General features: G+C 40.3%; 2 protein-coding genes across 2 annotated transcripts in view; both read right to left on the bottom strand.

Moving 5' to 3' along the window:
- LOC135711502 (uncharacterized) overlaps nucleotides 1–14,598 on the bottom strand; it is a 225,088-nt gene that overhangs the window by 64,046 nt on the left and 146,444 nt on the right. The window contains exon 2 of the mRNA XM_065234364.1: nucleotides 9,422–9,911. Within this exon, the coding sequence (XP_065090436.1) occupies nucleotides 9,422–9,700 (279 nt within the window). The 5' untranslated portion in view covers nucleotides 9,701–9,911. The remainder of the gene's footprint in view (nucleotides 1–9,421; nucleotides 9,912–14,598) is intronic.
- On the bottom strand, nucleotides 4,888–5,833 carry LOC135711447 (uncharacterized). Its single transcript, XM_065234313.1, has one exon. The coding sequence runs from the start codon at nucleotides 5,764–5,766 to the stop codon at nucleotides 4,888–4,890; it is 879 nt and encodes a 292-aa protein (XP_065090385.1). The 5' UTR covers nucleotides 5,767–5,833.

Genomic DNA, 14,598 nt, shown 5'->3' with positions numbered 1-14,598 from the left:
TTGGATAATCCAAAGCTATGTTGATCATTATAACATTAAATTTTGAATAACAAATGATAAGACAATCTTATTCAAATGTCGTAATAATACCTCTGACCAAGGAAAAATGATTTATATAGTTTTCATAAAAGTTGACGATACAAATACTAATGAGGAAAGGAATTCCGCATTTCCTTTTCCCAAGTCCTTTTCCTTTCCTTCCCTTCCCTTCTTCTCTTTTCAGAAAGCGAGTAATGGCGCTATAACCATATGCCATATAGGGCTAGGACAAGAGTTAGTGCTCAGGTCCCAACCGCTAGAAGAAAATGGTAGCGAGCAAGGGCGCTATAACCTAGGCGAATACAGCATTCCCTCCGTATAGGTTACGTCCGCACACCGCTCTCTGTTGTCCTTCGACTGAGGTCGGCTGGATCGATTGAGGGATCGCAGTGGGTTGGCGGTGTCGTCCACGCTTGTACAGAGGGAGGACTGTACGCTCGAACACAAGGGGTAAATACCTGTGTTCCATCCCAGGAGATCGGACAACCAAGGAGTGTACATTAACTTTCTTAGCTCTGTCACTCCCAACGATTTATATAGCCTATTTTCAAATCCTGCATACGGAGCGGTTGGTACGGTATGTCCCCGCTATTTGATTACCTGTGGATTAAATGTTAACCACTGTCTATACTTATTAAGTAGACATGGTAAACATTCACTTCCACAAAAATTAACTAAACGCTACACAGTAGGCCTGGCCGCTTTATTGTTTGTTTCACATCCTTGATGTGCAGCAGGCATTAATAATGACAAGAAAAATGATAGATGTATCATTTTCCAGGATTCTTTCAAGTACTGGCTGTGTATGTGTAGACTAGACTAGACTAGACTAGACTAGACTATTCACAGAACCGTTTCTTGATGTGTTTGTCGTATTGGATGCTAGATAAAAGCTTCTTTTATCAATTTATGTGCTGAAAATACCTGGGAATGTCTTTACATGACCGTGGGGATGCAAAGAGAAAGTTGACGAAGCGAATCTGTCAATATTACTTAGGACCTAATGCAATGTTCAGCTTGAATTCATTTTTTTATTTGAGGGCAAATGTATATTCCTATTCTACGGGTGCAACCGATGAATTTTACAAACATTTAGAAAAGTTTTGAATGGTACATTAATCTTTATGAAAAGTTATGCTTGATTTCAACCTTTTTGCCCTAGGACTGTCACCATTTCGACCAAGATTCGACCGTGTCACCCCATGTATATGCGAGCGAGAACGGACGAATCATGAAGATTGCTGACGTTTTTCTTACGCACACTACGTCGCGTATACGTATACACGAAATGTTTTCATGCTCATGCTAACAATGTTGTTGATTTTCTTTGCGCTCCGCTTGGAAGTACCGGAAAGTTTTGATTCTTTTCTATGTTGTAAAAATAAACCACCTATTTACATTTCTGACAATTCGCAACTGAATGCTTATAATTGTTTTAAAATAACTGTTTCATGGCCAACTAGTTTTATTGCGCTTACTTATAAAGCAACGAAAGGATTTATTTTTTGGTTTTATAAGGGCAATTCATATTACTTTTTTGTATACTTCAAAGCAATCATAAAACCTTTCATAAGTGAAAACAGCATAAGCATCAGTTGGTTTTTTAATTAGCTTTATAGGGGTTTTGTAGATAGCTATAAGAATGTTTCATGACTTGCATTGTATATGACCGTGATAAAGCTGTAGGTAATGGTTGCAGCTGCAATAAAACCTTTATAAATTTTGAATATAGCCAAGCAGCTCTAGATTTGTTACTTGGGATATTATATTGGATTGTACTCATTTTGCTGCGATGACTAAAGTGTGGACCACAATTTTGGGCTTTAGATTGTCTGAATATCTGATTGCCTGATTTTCAGATTTTCTGAATTTCTGATAGTCTGATTTTGTGGTTATCTGATAGTCTGCTTATCTGGTTCTGCACTTTTCTGATTATTTAAAATTCTAGTTTAATGGTGTCTGGTGTCCTGATTTTCAGATTTTTGTATTTATTGATTCTCTGATATTCTGATGTTCTAATTATCTTATTTTTTTTTTAAATTTTTAGATTTGCTAACTTTTAGTTTTTCAAATTTCCTGATTTCAGGCTTTATGGTTATCTGATTTTTAGATTGCCTAATTTTCTGAATTTTTTACCTCAAAATTTTCTATTGTTCTGATTTTCAGATCTTGTTTTTTTTTTTTTAATAATGTTCAGATTTTCTGTGTCTCATTTTCTTATTTTCTTATCATCCGATTTGATATTTTTCTAGTTTTAAGATTTTTTGATTTTCTGTTTACTTATTAAGAGATATCCTTAATTTCTTAATATGTTGGAATTTTCTGATTTTATGGTATTCTTATTTTCAAATGTTCAGATTTTCAGATTTTAAAAATTTATGATTTTAAGATTTTCTGTGTAACTCATTTCCTAATATTCTGATCATCTGTTTTTTTTCCTAGTTTTCTAATCTAAAGATTTTCTGATTTGCTGTCTACTTGCTTAGAAAACCATTTATTCTAATTTTCTGATCATCTTATTTTCAGAATTTCTGTTTTTCTGATAATCCGATGCTCTGGTATACTGGTTTTATAATTTTTAGATTTTCAGCATTTTTATATTTATTAGTTTCTTGATAAACCGTTTTTTCAATTATCTATATATCTGATTTTCTGTTGGCTGATTTTTAATTGCCTCATTTTAAAATTTTCTGATTGTCTTATTTTATGATTTTTGGACATTCTGATTTTGTTTAAACATAATTATTTGAATTCCTGCTTATCTTGTGATTTTCTGATTCTGATTAACCTGCTTATCTGATTATCTATTTTCTGATTTTCTGCCTTTCTGATATTATGATTTTCATAATGTCTGATTTTTAGATTTTCAGATTCTCAAATATTCTATGTATCTCATTTTATAATGTTCTGATCATCGAATTTTCTAATTCTCTTATATTAAGAATTTATGATTACCGGTTTGCTTATTAAATGGTTTTCTAATTTTCTGATCGTCTTATTTTATGAATTTAATTTTCTGATATTCTGACTGCCGGATTTTGTAATTTTCTGACGTTCTAATTTCATATTGCCCTGATAATCTGAATGTATACTTCTTTTGATTTTATGGTTTTCTGATTTTAATTTTCTGATGCTGATTAACCTAACTATCTGATTATCTGATATTCTGATTTTCTGATTTTCTGGTTTTCATTTTCTCTGCTTTTCAAACTTTCAGATATTCAGATTTTCTATGTATCTCATTTCCGAATTTTCTAAATTTAAGAATTTTATGATCTTCTTATTTTCTGTTTACTTATTGAGTGGTTTTCTAATTTTCTGATCTTCTTATTTTCTGAATTTCTGATTATCTGATTTTCTGATGATCTGATATTCATATTTTTTTTTAATTTTTGGATTTTTAAATATGTTTATTTATTGTTTTCGTATAGGAAAAATGGCTCTATTGTTGGCCTATAGATCTAAGATTGGGTCCATCGCTAAAAAAATCTGCTATTTATCAATTTAATCTAGATAAATGCTTAATTGGGACGGTATTAATGGATATTTTTGGTTGCAATTGAAAATTAAGTCAATTGCTGAATGTATGTATGGGTCCAAAATTAAGGGCATTTAGGCCAGCATTACATCCATTTCCCCTACATTGAACCCAGGCCTTTTGGGGGTGAGAAGCAATCACGCTTACCACTACACCACCGGCGCCACTTTCTGATTGTCTGATTATGTTATTATCCGTTTACCGTTACCGTTTGGTAACATTCAATTCTTTTTTTGTTGGTATATAGGGCCCTTAATGTAGATATAGCTAAATAGAATATAAAGTTTAAACGACAAATGAGGAATGTTGGTAGCTTAGTAACGGAGAGGATTTGCTTCATGGGATAGAAGTGGTGATAAGCCACAACGCACTGAACTCAAAATTTATGAGCGGCGAAAAGAGATCTGGGCAAACGAAGAGCGAGGGATTACGAACACGGTCAGGGTTCGTGCCATCCGATCCTCGCCATCCAGTCATCGCCACTCGCAGACACTATCCAACCGACACTATCCGGCCGACTCTATCCAACCGACACTATCCGGCCATTGCCATACGGCCATCACCCTCCGGGCATCGACATTCGGCTGCCACCATCCGGCTGCCGCCATCCGGCTGCCGCCATCCGGCCGCCGTCATCTAGCCGCTACCACTTGGCTGTTGCATTCTGCCGTCGTGACTGTCAAAGTCACCTAGCACACCAGACCAGATCGGTTCGTCAAATAAATTAAATCAAGGTAAATCTACATCCGAAAACCTCCCCAACGCCTGAAAATAAAACCCTTTGGAGCCCACCCCACTGGCTGCCGACAGGCTTGGAACAGCAGCTAGGGACTTAGGCACGTCCCCTTCTGGGACGGCACAGGATTTCCCGGGATTAAACAGTTATGAGTTTCAAGACAAACTAATTTGATATTGTCCTGATTATCTGAATGTATGATTATCTTGTGATTTTCTGATTTTGATTTCTTGATTTTCTGATTTTCTAAATTTGCGATTCTCAGACATTATGATTTTCAGATGGTCAAATTTGGCCTGGAACTGGTCATTTCTGATTCCCTTTGTTGTTACCTTATTGCAATTGGATTCTTATTTCTTATTTTTATCAGATTAAGATTACTTCTGATTTTGGTTCTTTTTTTGATTTCTTTATTAAAGAGACTTTCAGCCGTAGGCTGGTTCGTCTCTGAAAAATAATATATGAAAATACAGTTAATTCAAATTCATTTTTTTTCACTTTCTTCCTAGCTGCTTATTTTTGCTCCTCGTCTTGACTGGTGAGTCTGGAACTGACAATTCGTCTTCTTTTTCTTTCATCGAATTTTCATTTCCTGCTGATTCATCATTCTGGCATTCTGGCAACCCTGGTTCGTAACATATCGTTTCGCATTGTTGTGTTTTTGTTTCGTTGACAGCCTTCGTTTGTTGGTGACGGTTAGAAATTCATCCGATTCACTATCCGTCGATTCTTGTGCGCTATTGTTTCCATCGGAGTGTTGGTGCTGGGTGTTTTTGCTGGTTTCGCCTATTGTAGATTGGGTTTGATTGGTATCGAGTAATGTTTGTTCGCTGTTTTCATCGTTTGTGACCTTTCCTGCGTCTGTAGGGTCATTGACAGTAATGCGTGATGTAGAGCTATTACACTTTTGTCGGGGATGAGCCTTTTGTCCACAGAACCTACAGGTTTTTGCTTGATTGCGATATGTAATCAATGTTGTCTTACCATCGATCGTCAGATAGGAAGGGATGAGTTGTTTGAGTTTCATCCGTACTACACGTACTCCATTGTAGATGCCGGGAAAATAATTCTTCCACATTTCTCTGCTGATGGAAAGAATAGTACCGTATGGTCGCATACTTTCTATAATCACCGTGTTAGGTGTTTTCGGAGGGAGATCATGGATTCTCACGTTAACGGCTTCGTCTTCCACGAACACGGGAATTTTGTAAGCTTTTTTCTCGCACTGCATAGTGTGTTGTAGATGGTGTGATGCAAAGTAGTGCTTGGCTGTTGCTGCATCTACCATCTCGACGTAGACACAGTTTCTAACATTGTGAAACTGGATGTTTAAGGCATCCGCTATGTCCAGTTTCAACTCCCCGTACATGAATTTCTGTACGGCAGATGCATCTGGTCGCTTCGGCAGCACCCTAAAGTCTACTACCAAGGTGTTCTCACGTTTAGCACCCATCTGATAGAAAACTCATTAGCTTGTAACCTGATAACGAGACGGATAAAAGAAACACGTCTTTCACGCACGGGGCTTAGCTGTCAACTGGATTTTGGTTCTGATTTATTCTGATTTCGGAATTTCTATTTCTTTTGATTATTGAAATTGTATCAATGATTTCTTAAGATTTCTGGTTTCTTTGGATTTATTTTGATTTCTTCAGATTTATTCTGATTTATTCTGATTTCTTCCGATTTCTGATTCCATTTGAGTAAATAAATATCAAGAGATCGTTTGTCTGTGCCGTTCACCGGGATTAAACGAAAGTCTAACCTAATGGTTTAGGGTGCAATTTCAAAAATCCAAAATCGACCGCGTTAAGAAAACTCTGTCAATAGTGGATGGATTTTAATTTATAACAAGCCAATCAATTGGAAATTTTTCTACAAATCTACTAAAATGAGCACTTTATCAATTCTCAATAGGTCACTTTTGAAAATTTCAGAAATGCCTAACTGTTGCACTGGTGATCGGAATTATCACCAATTGCCTGCAAAAAGCGCTTTCCCTAACACAGATAACAAATACGATCTGGTCTCGCCGAACGGTGCTTATTCAATCATCGTGTGTGGTGATGTTCGGTCGGTTGCTATCCAGCAGCAGTGCTGTCGGTCCGTGGCGTTGAACATTGTTCTCCAGTACACAACGTAAGGCTGCCCACAAGCACACAGCAAAAAAAATAATTTTAATATCACATCAAAGTGGATGCACTTCAATCGTGTCGAAAATATGGTGTAATATTACTTGCCAAAAAGGCAAAATTATCATTAATACAGTGCATGAGCTGACATTACGTTGCTTTTACTGCATTTGTTTATTTGTGTGGCCAAAAAATTACATGAGATGTTCGACATGATTGAAGTGCATCCTCTTGGATGTAATATTAAAATTTATTTTTTGCTGTGCAGCGAGCTGCAGCTCGCGTGAGCGTCCATTCACCGAAGAAGGAGGAAGAAGCCGCACCGCTACTGATTGGATTCAGTAGCTTGTAGTGAGCCGCTGTGGTTCATATATGCCAAGAGTGTCACCCAACATACAGCTTGCCAGCCTCATCCGTGTTGAACACCCTAATAACTCAACATTACTCAACCATCACGACAAAATCTCGAATTTATGTGGAAACATAGCATAGCATAGCAAGAAATTCCTCCAATCAAATTTTCGCTTTTTTATTATCTATTGAATACACCGAAAATTCCATGCGTTTTGTGCACGAAAACGGATAATTTTGACATCAGAAAACGAGGCGTTTCCGTGATGGGAAAAAGTTATTTCCCTATCACAGTCGACGAATGTTAATACCAAGCACGTAATCCTACGTCCAATCTACGGTCGTTTTTTGGGTACAACCTCTTACTTTTTGTAATTTAAGGGACTCGGAGGCCCAGTAGCGATCGTTTTTGCTTACTATGATCACATCATTTTTTAAGATGAATCCTGACCCATCAAACTCTACCTACTAACAAAATCACTCTTCCTGTGACCTTTGTGGGAGTGCGGAGGAGAAAAGGGTTCTCAAAACAACAACACTCTATTGTTTTTTCCCCTCACACCTGGTTGAACGGATTAATCTTCAATATGGAATTGGATAATTTGGAGTCAGTCAAGCTTCACTCACAAGCGGTCACTCTCAGCCCCATTCCGTTGATTAATTGTGCAATTTCACCGAACCCGATCAATCACGGCAAAGCGGAATTGCCTAACATTACCAAAATGACTGCAAGGTGATACAATGCTGAGTCCAAAAATTGTCGATTTGGTGGCTGACTTGCACTGCCACTTCAAATTTTCCAGGGCAAAAACCTCGCCCACCACATGCACACGAAATTGCGTCTCCTTGATTGCCCATTGATGACAATAGGGTCCACGATTTGTGATCTGGGAAAGTCAGCCACCAAGGTGACCATTGTTTGACTCTGTATCGTATCATCCTAAAAATGGCAAAATAATCACAAAGAATTCCAAATATGCTTAAGATATGTATGAATTTCCTTGAAAGCAAAAGCCAACCATCAAACGCAAAAAAAAAAAAACTATATATCGCAAAAACGGCTGTGAAATTTTGAAATAGTTTTGAAACAAATCCATTGGAATAAAGAGTGTATCAAGCGATTTGATTTAGGATATGGATATTTTGGAATGCTTCCATGAAATGTGTTTCAATGTTATGCAGATTTTTAATAATTTGTAGTTCAAGCCGATTCTACTTACACAATATTGAAATCCAAGTTTATAGGACTATTTAAATACTGTTCTCAACGAAATTCTCAAGTCGGATTCATTGCTCATGAAATTTAAGAAGCGTTTCACGAGTCTGAATTTCTACGACCAAGCAAAGTTCGAACCCTTTTGGTGGATTGGAACCCGTAAATTAAGAAACATTGTTCCAAAAGAAATAAAAAGTGAATTATGACCCTCAACTTTTCTTAAATTATATTAAATTAGATCTAATGTTTAAAATTCACCAAAATCCAGGGCAAAACATGCTATTCAACTGTTTTGTTTCTGTTTGTGCTGCATACCAATCGATTTTATTCATTATCTGTTTAACCTGATCATGCTTAAATACCTGTTTGCCCAAATTTCGTTATTCACCATCTCGAAAGAAAATTATGCCATCCCGTGAGCTAGGTCATGGCTCAGGTTGCTTCCCTCACCTGATTTTCAAGGCAACCGCCCCAATTTGCTCAATCAAAAAAAAAATCTACAATCAATCATCTTCCTCAAAACAACCGCAAGTTCATGCCACTACTCTACTACTGATGAACTGCATGGGCCGATGATCGAACCTCTCTGGAAGTGAAATTTGCCTTTTCTTCAACGAAGCGTGTGAAACGTCAGCTGGCGCTCGTACCCGCAAGATCGACTAGACTATAGGGAAATCGAAAATCGATCAATTACGATCACAGCTAGGCTGTACACTAGGGTGGGTCAACTATACAATCCCCTGTTTCCCACTGCTCTTTCAATGCGTAGTAAGGTCCCCAACAACTGTGCTCAATTTTAACGAATTTGGTTACGTTCTGGATTTGCGGGAGAGCTTTAAAGTTTGCATGGGAAACGGAACAAAATCGTTCAATTGCTTGTCAAAAATTCAAAAACCGCTCAATTTTTTACCAAAGCTGACTTAGATTGAACTTCGTCGAAGACCGCAAATCGATTCGACTTCTGCGCAAAATATTATTATTTTTTATTTATGGCCATGTGCTCCGCGCAAACCTGCGGGCATGCATATCACTTGTAGGTATGCGTGGAACACTAGGCAAATAGAAAAAAAAAATATAAATTTTGGCGCAAAAGTCGAATCGATTTGCGATATTCGACAAAGTTGTTCTGCATACTTGTCATAATCCAAGTCTCCAGATCGTAACCGAATCCATTCAAATTTACCGCAGTTGCCGGGAACCTCAATGCGAATCCAAAGAGCTGTGGGGGAGCCGAGGGTTGTCATCCACCATATAAACTTGACCCACCCTACTGTACACATCTAACAGCACGAGTTCGTGGAATGCGATCGCCGTATAGCGCAGAGTTTGACCGCCAATTTTGCATGGTGTGAAGCATACCGTTAAGCATCTTGCTCTGCGATTAGCATAAATGGCTTCTTTAGACCTACCTTAAAATCCCAGTCTTTCTCCTTCTCCATCCTTGGGCTATTGTTGTTGTGGTTAAATCCATTGATGTTGTTCGAACTGCTGTTGTTATTGTTGTTGTTGTTGTTGTTGTGATTGATATTGCTTACGCTTACATTGCTCATCCTTCGTCCGACGATGTTTTGACTATTACTACTACTTCGATGGTGATGATGATGATGGTGGCCATTTGCGCGCCCATTATGACCGCCTCCTCCTCCTCCACCGCCCCCGCCGATGTCATTGGATGACGTCATTTTCATTAGGTTGAGCCTCCTTTCCAAAAGCTCTGTTTCAACAGTTATCCAGATTTTGACCTACTGAGCTGCACACGAATCTAACGGGTAGCACATGGCTTCTCTCTGTGTTTGGCTCGCGCCAATCGCCGTTGATGGATGGGTTGTTGTTGTTGTTGAGTGGAGCTGGAAATTACACGAGCCCGCAATCAATGCTGTTCTATTTCTGGTTGCGATTCTGGAAAGGGCAAAAAATTCGAGAAATGTGTTAATCAACTGGCGAATCGTGAGGGTTCGGGACTGTAATAGAAATGTAATTGCGATCATTCGCACCGGGAAAAAACGCAATTGCTTCATTACCGACGTGAGTTGCGTAATGTTTGGGGGGCATGTGAGCGAAACGGATAAGAGGTTTTCGGGAAATTGATCAATTTATAATAATGAAGGGGTTTTGTTTACAGGGGAAAACAAAGAATTTTTTTCGTTTAAAAAAATCCATTTCATCGATTGATGTGGACCGTACACTGAGCTGGACAAAAAAAGAAGAAAGTTTTATAACGGACCACATTGAAGTAATGTGGAACGAGTGAAATAGAGAGAGAGAAAAGGAAAATAGTTTCAAAGTTGTAAGTGAAGTTGAGCACCGAATTACGCCAAAATAGCAATAAAATGTCTCGACAGTGTCGGAAAGCATGCGAATATAATTCCTGGTCAACCTGATTTCTTTACAAAATATCTGAGAGACGTGACTTGAATTGTTGACAGTTGAAGATCTTCAGAACAATATCTAGTCAACCTGGTCTGGTTTTGAAAAAAAATATCCAGAGGGCTTTTCTTTCCTTGATTTTTTTCCGTCGTTCTTGTTTTCTGTACTGAGTATCAATACTACCGAAAGGAGGGAAGCAGCTCTCACACCTGGAACGTACCTATCGGCCCATCAACTCATAGACTGGGGTACATTGGCTTTACTTCCCTTCCGAAGGAAGACGTGATCAGAGATGTTATGCCTCAGAACATCCCGGCGGCGCCAGCTGGGATTGAACCCAAGCCTGCTGGGATGAGAGGCAATCACGCTTACCACTACACCACCAGCACCGCTTCCAAAGGACTTTATGGAGATCTTGGATAAACTGAGGGTCTTTGACAATGATAAATTATCAACCTGACAATTTCCAAGCAAGAAGCTTTTGAATTTTCTCCTTTCAATACTTCCTACAATTCCACAGCACTTCCAACACGTTCACAAAGCTTCCGACAAGTTTACAGATCTTCCGACAATGTCATAGCATCCAGAACTTCCGACAATCTCATAGAACTTCCTTCACAAATCTTTTGGAACTTGGAAAATTTCACAGATCTTCCTGAAGGGTCCTCCGCTGAAATCCCGTGAGATTAGGGCGTGTCCTGTCCAGAGCCTGGAAAAGATCCTCTGGTCTCGCTGGTTTGCAAGGTCCGTCCACTTCCCGATGTCAGGAAGTCTGGCGCTGGACCATTCCGTTGCCCACGCTGTCTGCTCTGAGGAAGTGATCCATCTCTTCACGTCCTGCAACGGCACCTTGTGCGAGTACCGAGGACTGGATGGGCCTGACCCAGCTAGGTTGTCCTCCTCGGTGTTCCCCGGGACCCCACAGTGTCCGGAAATCCATGCGTAGGTAGTGTTTGGTGGCGCAACCTTTAGGATTCCCTGGATCTAGGGGTGGACCGGAACCTCCGACGAGAGGGCCTGAATAACACTCTGGGAGTCCGACAGGATCAGGATTGGACGATCCGCAGGGACCGTGACCGCATGAAGAATAGTTGCTGCTTCTGCCGAGAACACCGAACATTGTTTTGGCAGACTTCTGCTCGTTGGGGGAAATGTCACCAGCGATTCCCATTCCGACTCCAGCTCTCAATCTTGACCCGTCCGTGTAGCGATGCATGTAGTTGGGGTACGATCCGGTCAGCTCAGCTACCGATCTCCTAAGGCCTACGGAATTGTCCCCGGCTCTGAACTTCTCCTCTATCCGGCTGTCGATGTTTGGTGCGGGAGATTGCCAACTCTTATCTCCGTACCAGTGAATCTTGGCCACTGGGGGGAGCACAGCGTTGGCAATTGTATGGAGAACTCTGTCCCCCTCGCTAAGGAGGAAGATTCTGTCGTTTCCTGCGGACTTTGCTGAAAATGCAGCGGCTTTGTTGGCTGCGAAGATGCGGTACCGGAAAGGGAGAGTACCGGCTTCAAAACAGCTGGCATCGCACTATGGGCAAAAATGGGTCCAAAATTACCCAAAATTCAATATCTCAACAGCACGCTAAATTCCGGCCATGAAAAACAACTTTTCCGAAGGGAAATCGTCCGGGTAATCGATTGCACGTAATCCCATAGACCGGAGAACCTTGTAGGTATGTGTTTTGGACCATTTTACCCCATTTTCCCCTACTCTTTGGAGGAAATGTTTTTTCACAGCTCTATTTTTCGTAAAACATAAGCACTTTATGCATGGTTTTTGAATACTATGTCTTATAACAACAGTTCATGAGATATTAGGGGAATACGGGGTACACTTTATAGGGGAGTAAGGAGAAAAAGTGAAAATACAATCAATGTTTTTTCATACAAAATCCATTTTTTTTAATATCATAATATTTTTTTCTGAAAAATAATTTTAATTAACTTTTATTTGGTATTTTGAGTTCCGTCATCGGCCAAACAGTTCAAAAGTTATATTTTTTTTTTAAATCGTAAAATTTTTTTTTTTTTGACCGCCCTAATATATAAATAGTCATCCTAATGACAAAATACAAAATATGGGTCTAATATGTTGCGATAAGGAACAAAACTACCGATTTTTCAAAATTCTGAGAACCACTTTATCGTTTTGCTGTATACAGACAAAAAAAGTGAAAACTCTTTTAAAACATATAGCAGTAAATTAAAACTTATTTAGCCACAATTATCCTCAAAATTTCGAAAAAAAAAAATCTTATTATTGCAGGCAACCTTTGGGGTCATTCAAACAATCGCATCGTTCAACATTTTTATGAATTAAAATAAATTTAGCAAGGGTTCACTTTTACCCCTTACTCCCCTATAAAGTGTACCCCGTATTCCCCTAATATCTCATGAACTGTTGTTTAAAGACATAGTATTCAAAAACCATGTATAAAGTGCTTATGTTTTACGAAAAATAGAGCTGTGAAAAAACATTTCCTCCAAAAGTAGGGGAAAATGGGGTAAAATGGTCCAAAACACTTACCTACAAGGCTCTCCGGACTATGGGACTACGTGCAATCGATTCCCCGGACGATTTCTCTTGGGAAAAGTTTTCAGCGTGCTATTGAGATATTGAATTTTGGGTAATTTTTAACCCATTTTTGCCCATAGTGCATCGGCGCGGAGATAATGCGCGTGTAGCTATTGTACACCGGAACGAGTGTTTGTATTGCCTTTTCGGCGGCGATGCAGGTCAGCTCGAGTCCGTACATCTGCCGGCTGTCAACGATGGCCCGGGCAACACGGAAACGTACTTCTCCGTTGTTGGAGCGGTGGGGACGGGAGATTGTGCGGATGAGGTTGATCCTGCTGCGACAGCTAGCCTTGACCCCTTGAAAGTGCTTTACAAAACTCAGCGACCGGTCAATGACAATCCCCAGCAGTTTCACAGTTTTCTTCAATGGGATGGCTTGATCGCCTATCTTTATGGAAGGTACGCAGACCCGATGTCGGTACTGGCAAACGTGACACCTAGCGCTCCTTCCAGCAGCCAGCTGAAAACCTTTCAAAGCGGCCCATCTGGCTGATCCTCGTTCATCCTGGAGTCTGACCTGTGGTTACGATTAGCACATCGTCTTTGTACACGAAGATGTAGATGTTCGCGGGTAGCCGCTCAAAGACACTGTTCATGGCTACCAGGAACAAGGTGACAGCGATCACTGAACCTTGAGAAACGCCAGTTTCCTCGCAGAAAGTGCGGGATTTGGTATTACCTACCGAGACTCGGAAGGATCTGCCAGTCAGGAAATTTCGGACGAAATGGATGATATGGCCGCTAAGGCCCCAGCTGACAAGTTGTTTCAGTACCGAGGGCGTCCATGTGCGGTTGAAAGCTTTCGCAATGTCCAGGGAAACCAACTCCGTATGAAGACCGTTATCCTTGGCGTCCTTGAGAAGCTCCCCTAGCGTCGCAAAATACGTGGATGTACCGTGGCCTTGCCAGAATGCGTGTTGTCGATGGTCTAGAAGCGGCCTTTGACGGTTGACCATCCGCTCGAACACCTTTGCCATGGAGCAAGTGAGCGCAATGGGCCGGAACTTCACCACCTCCCGTGTTGGCTCGTTTGCTTTGGGGATGGGAACAACCAAGTTCTCCCTTCAATGCTCTGGATACGAGTCAGTTCGCCAAAGCTGGTTGAAGAGTTCCAGCATTTTTACTTTACCCGGAGTAGGCAGGTTCTTGAGCAGCGGGTAGCCAATCTCGTCTGGGCCGGTTGATTTTCCGTTGCTTCTACTAAGCGCGAACTGAAGCTTCTGCCAGGAGAAATCCTGGTTGATCCTCAGGTTGTTCGTGTCCACAGAAGCGCGAAAACTGCTTACGGACAAAGTTAATGGTTTTGCTAACCGTTGGAAGGTTGCCTCGTACTTAAAAATCGCAGAGAGGTCAGCGAAGTAATCGCCAAGCTTATCTGCAACGGTTGTGGAGTCGGCGACTGTAGCGCCGGCTACCTGGATATGCAGTGTGGCCGTGCGGCGCTTGCCACTGTGGGCGTTGACCTTACCCCAGAGCTCCGCCGAGGACTGTGAGACGTTTATGCTTTCAAGGAAGTCCACCCAACTGGATCGTTTGGCATCTCGGACCAATTGGGTTCTTTAAGGGTATTGAGGTAAATGCATATTCGTAATCTGCATTAAAAATGGAACCCAAACCCAATTTTTCATCAAGTTT

Source organism: Ochlerotatus camptorhynchus, unplaced genomic scaffold (genome assembly GCF_037179485.1).
Source record: "Ochlerotatus camptorhynchus isolate MF236.1 unplaced genomic scaffold, CSIRO-AGI_Acam_v1.1 ptg000433l, whole genome shotgun sequence".
NCBI lineage: Eukaryota > Metazoa > Arthropoda > Insecta > Diptera > Culicidae > Ochlerotatus > Ochlerotatus camptorhynchus.
The sequence above is the reverse complement of the archived record's forward strand: the minus strand, read 5'-3'. Positions and strand labels throughout refer to the sequence as shown.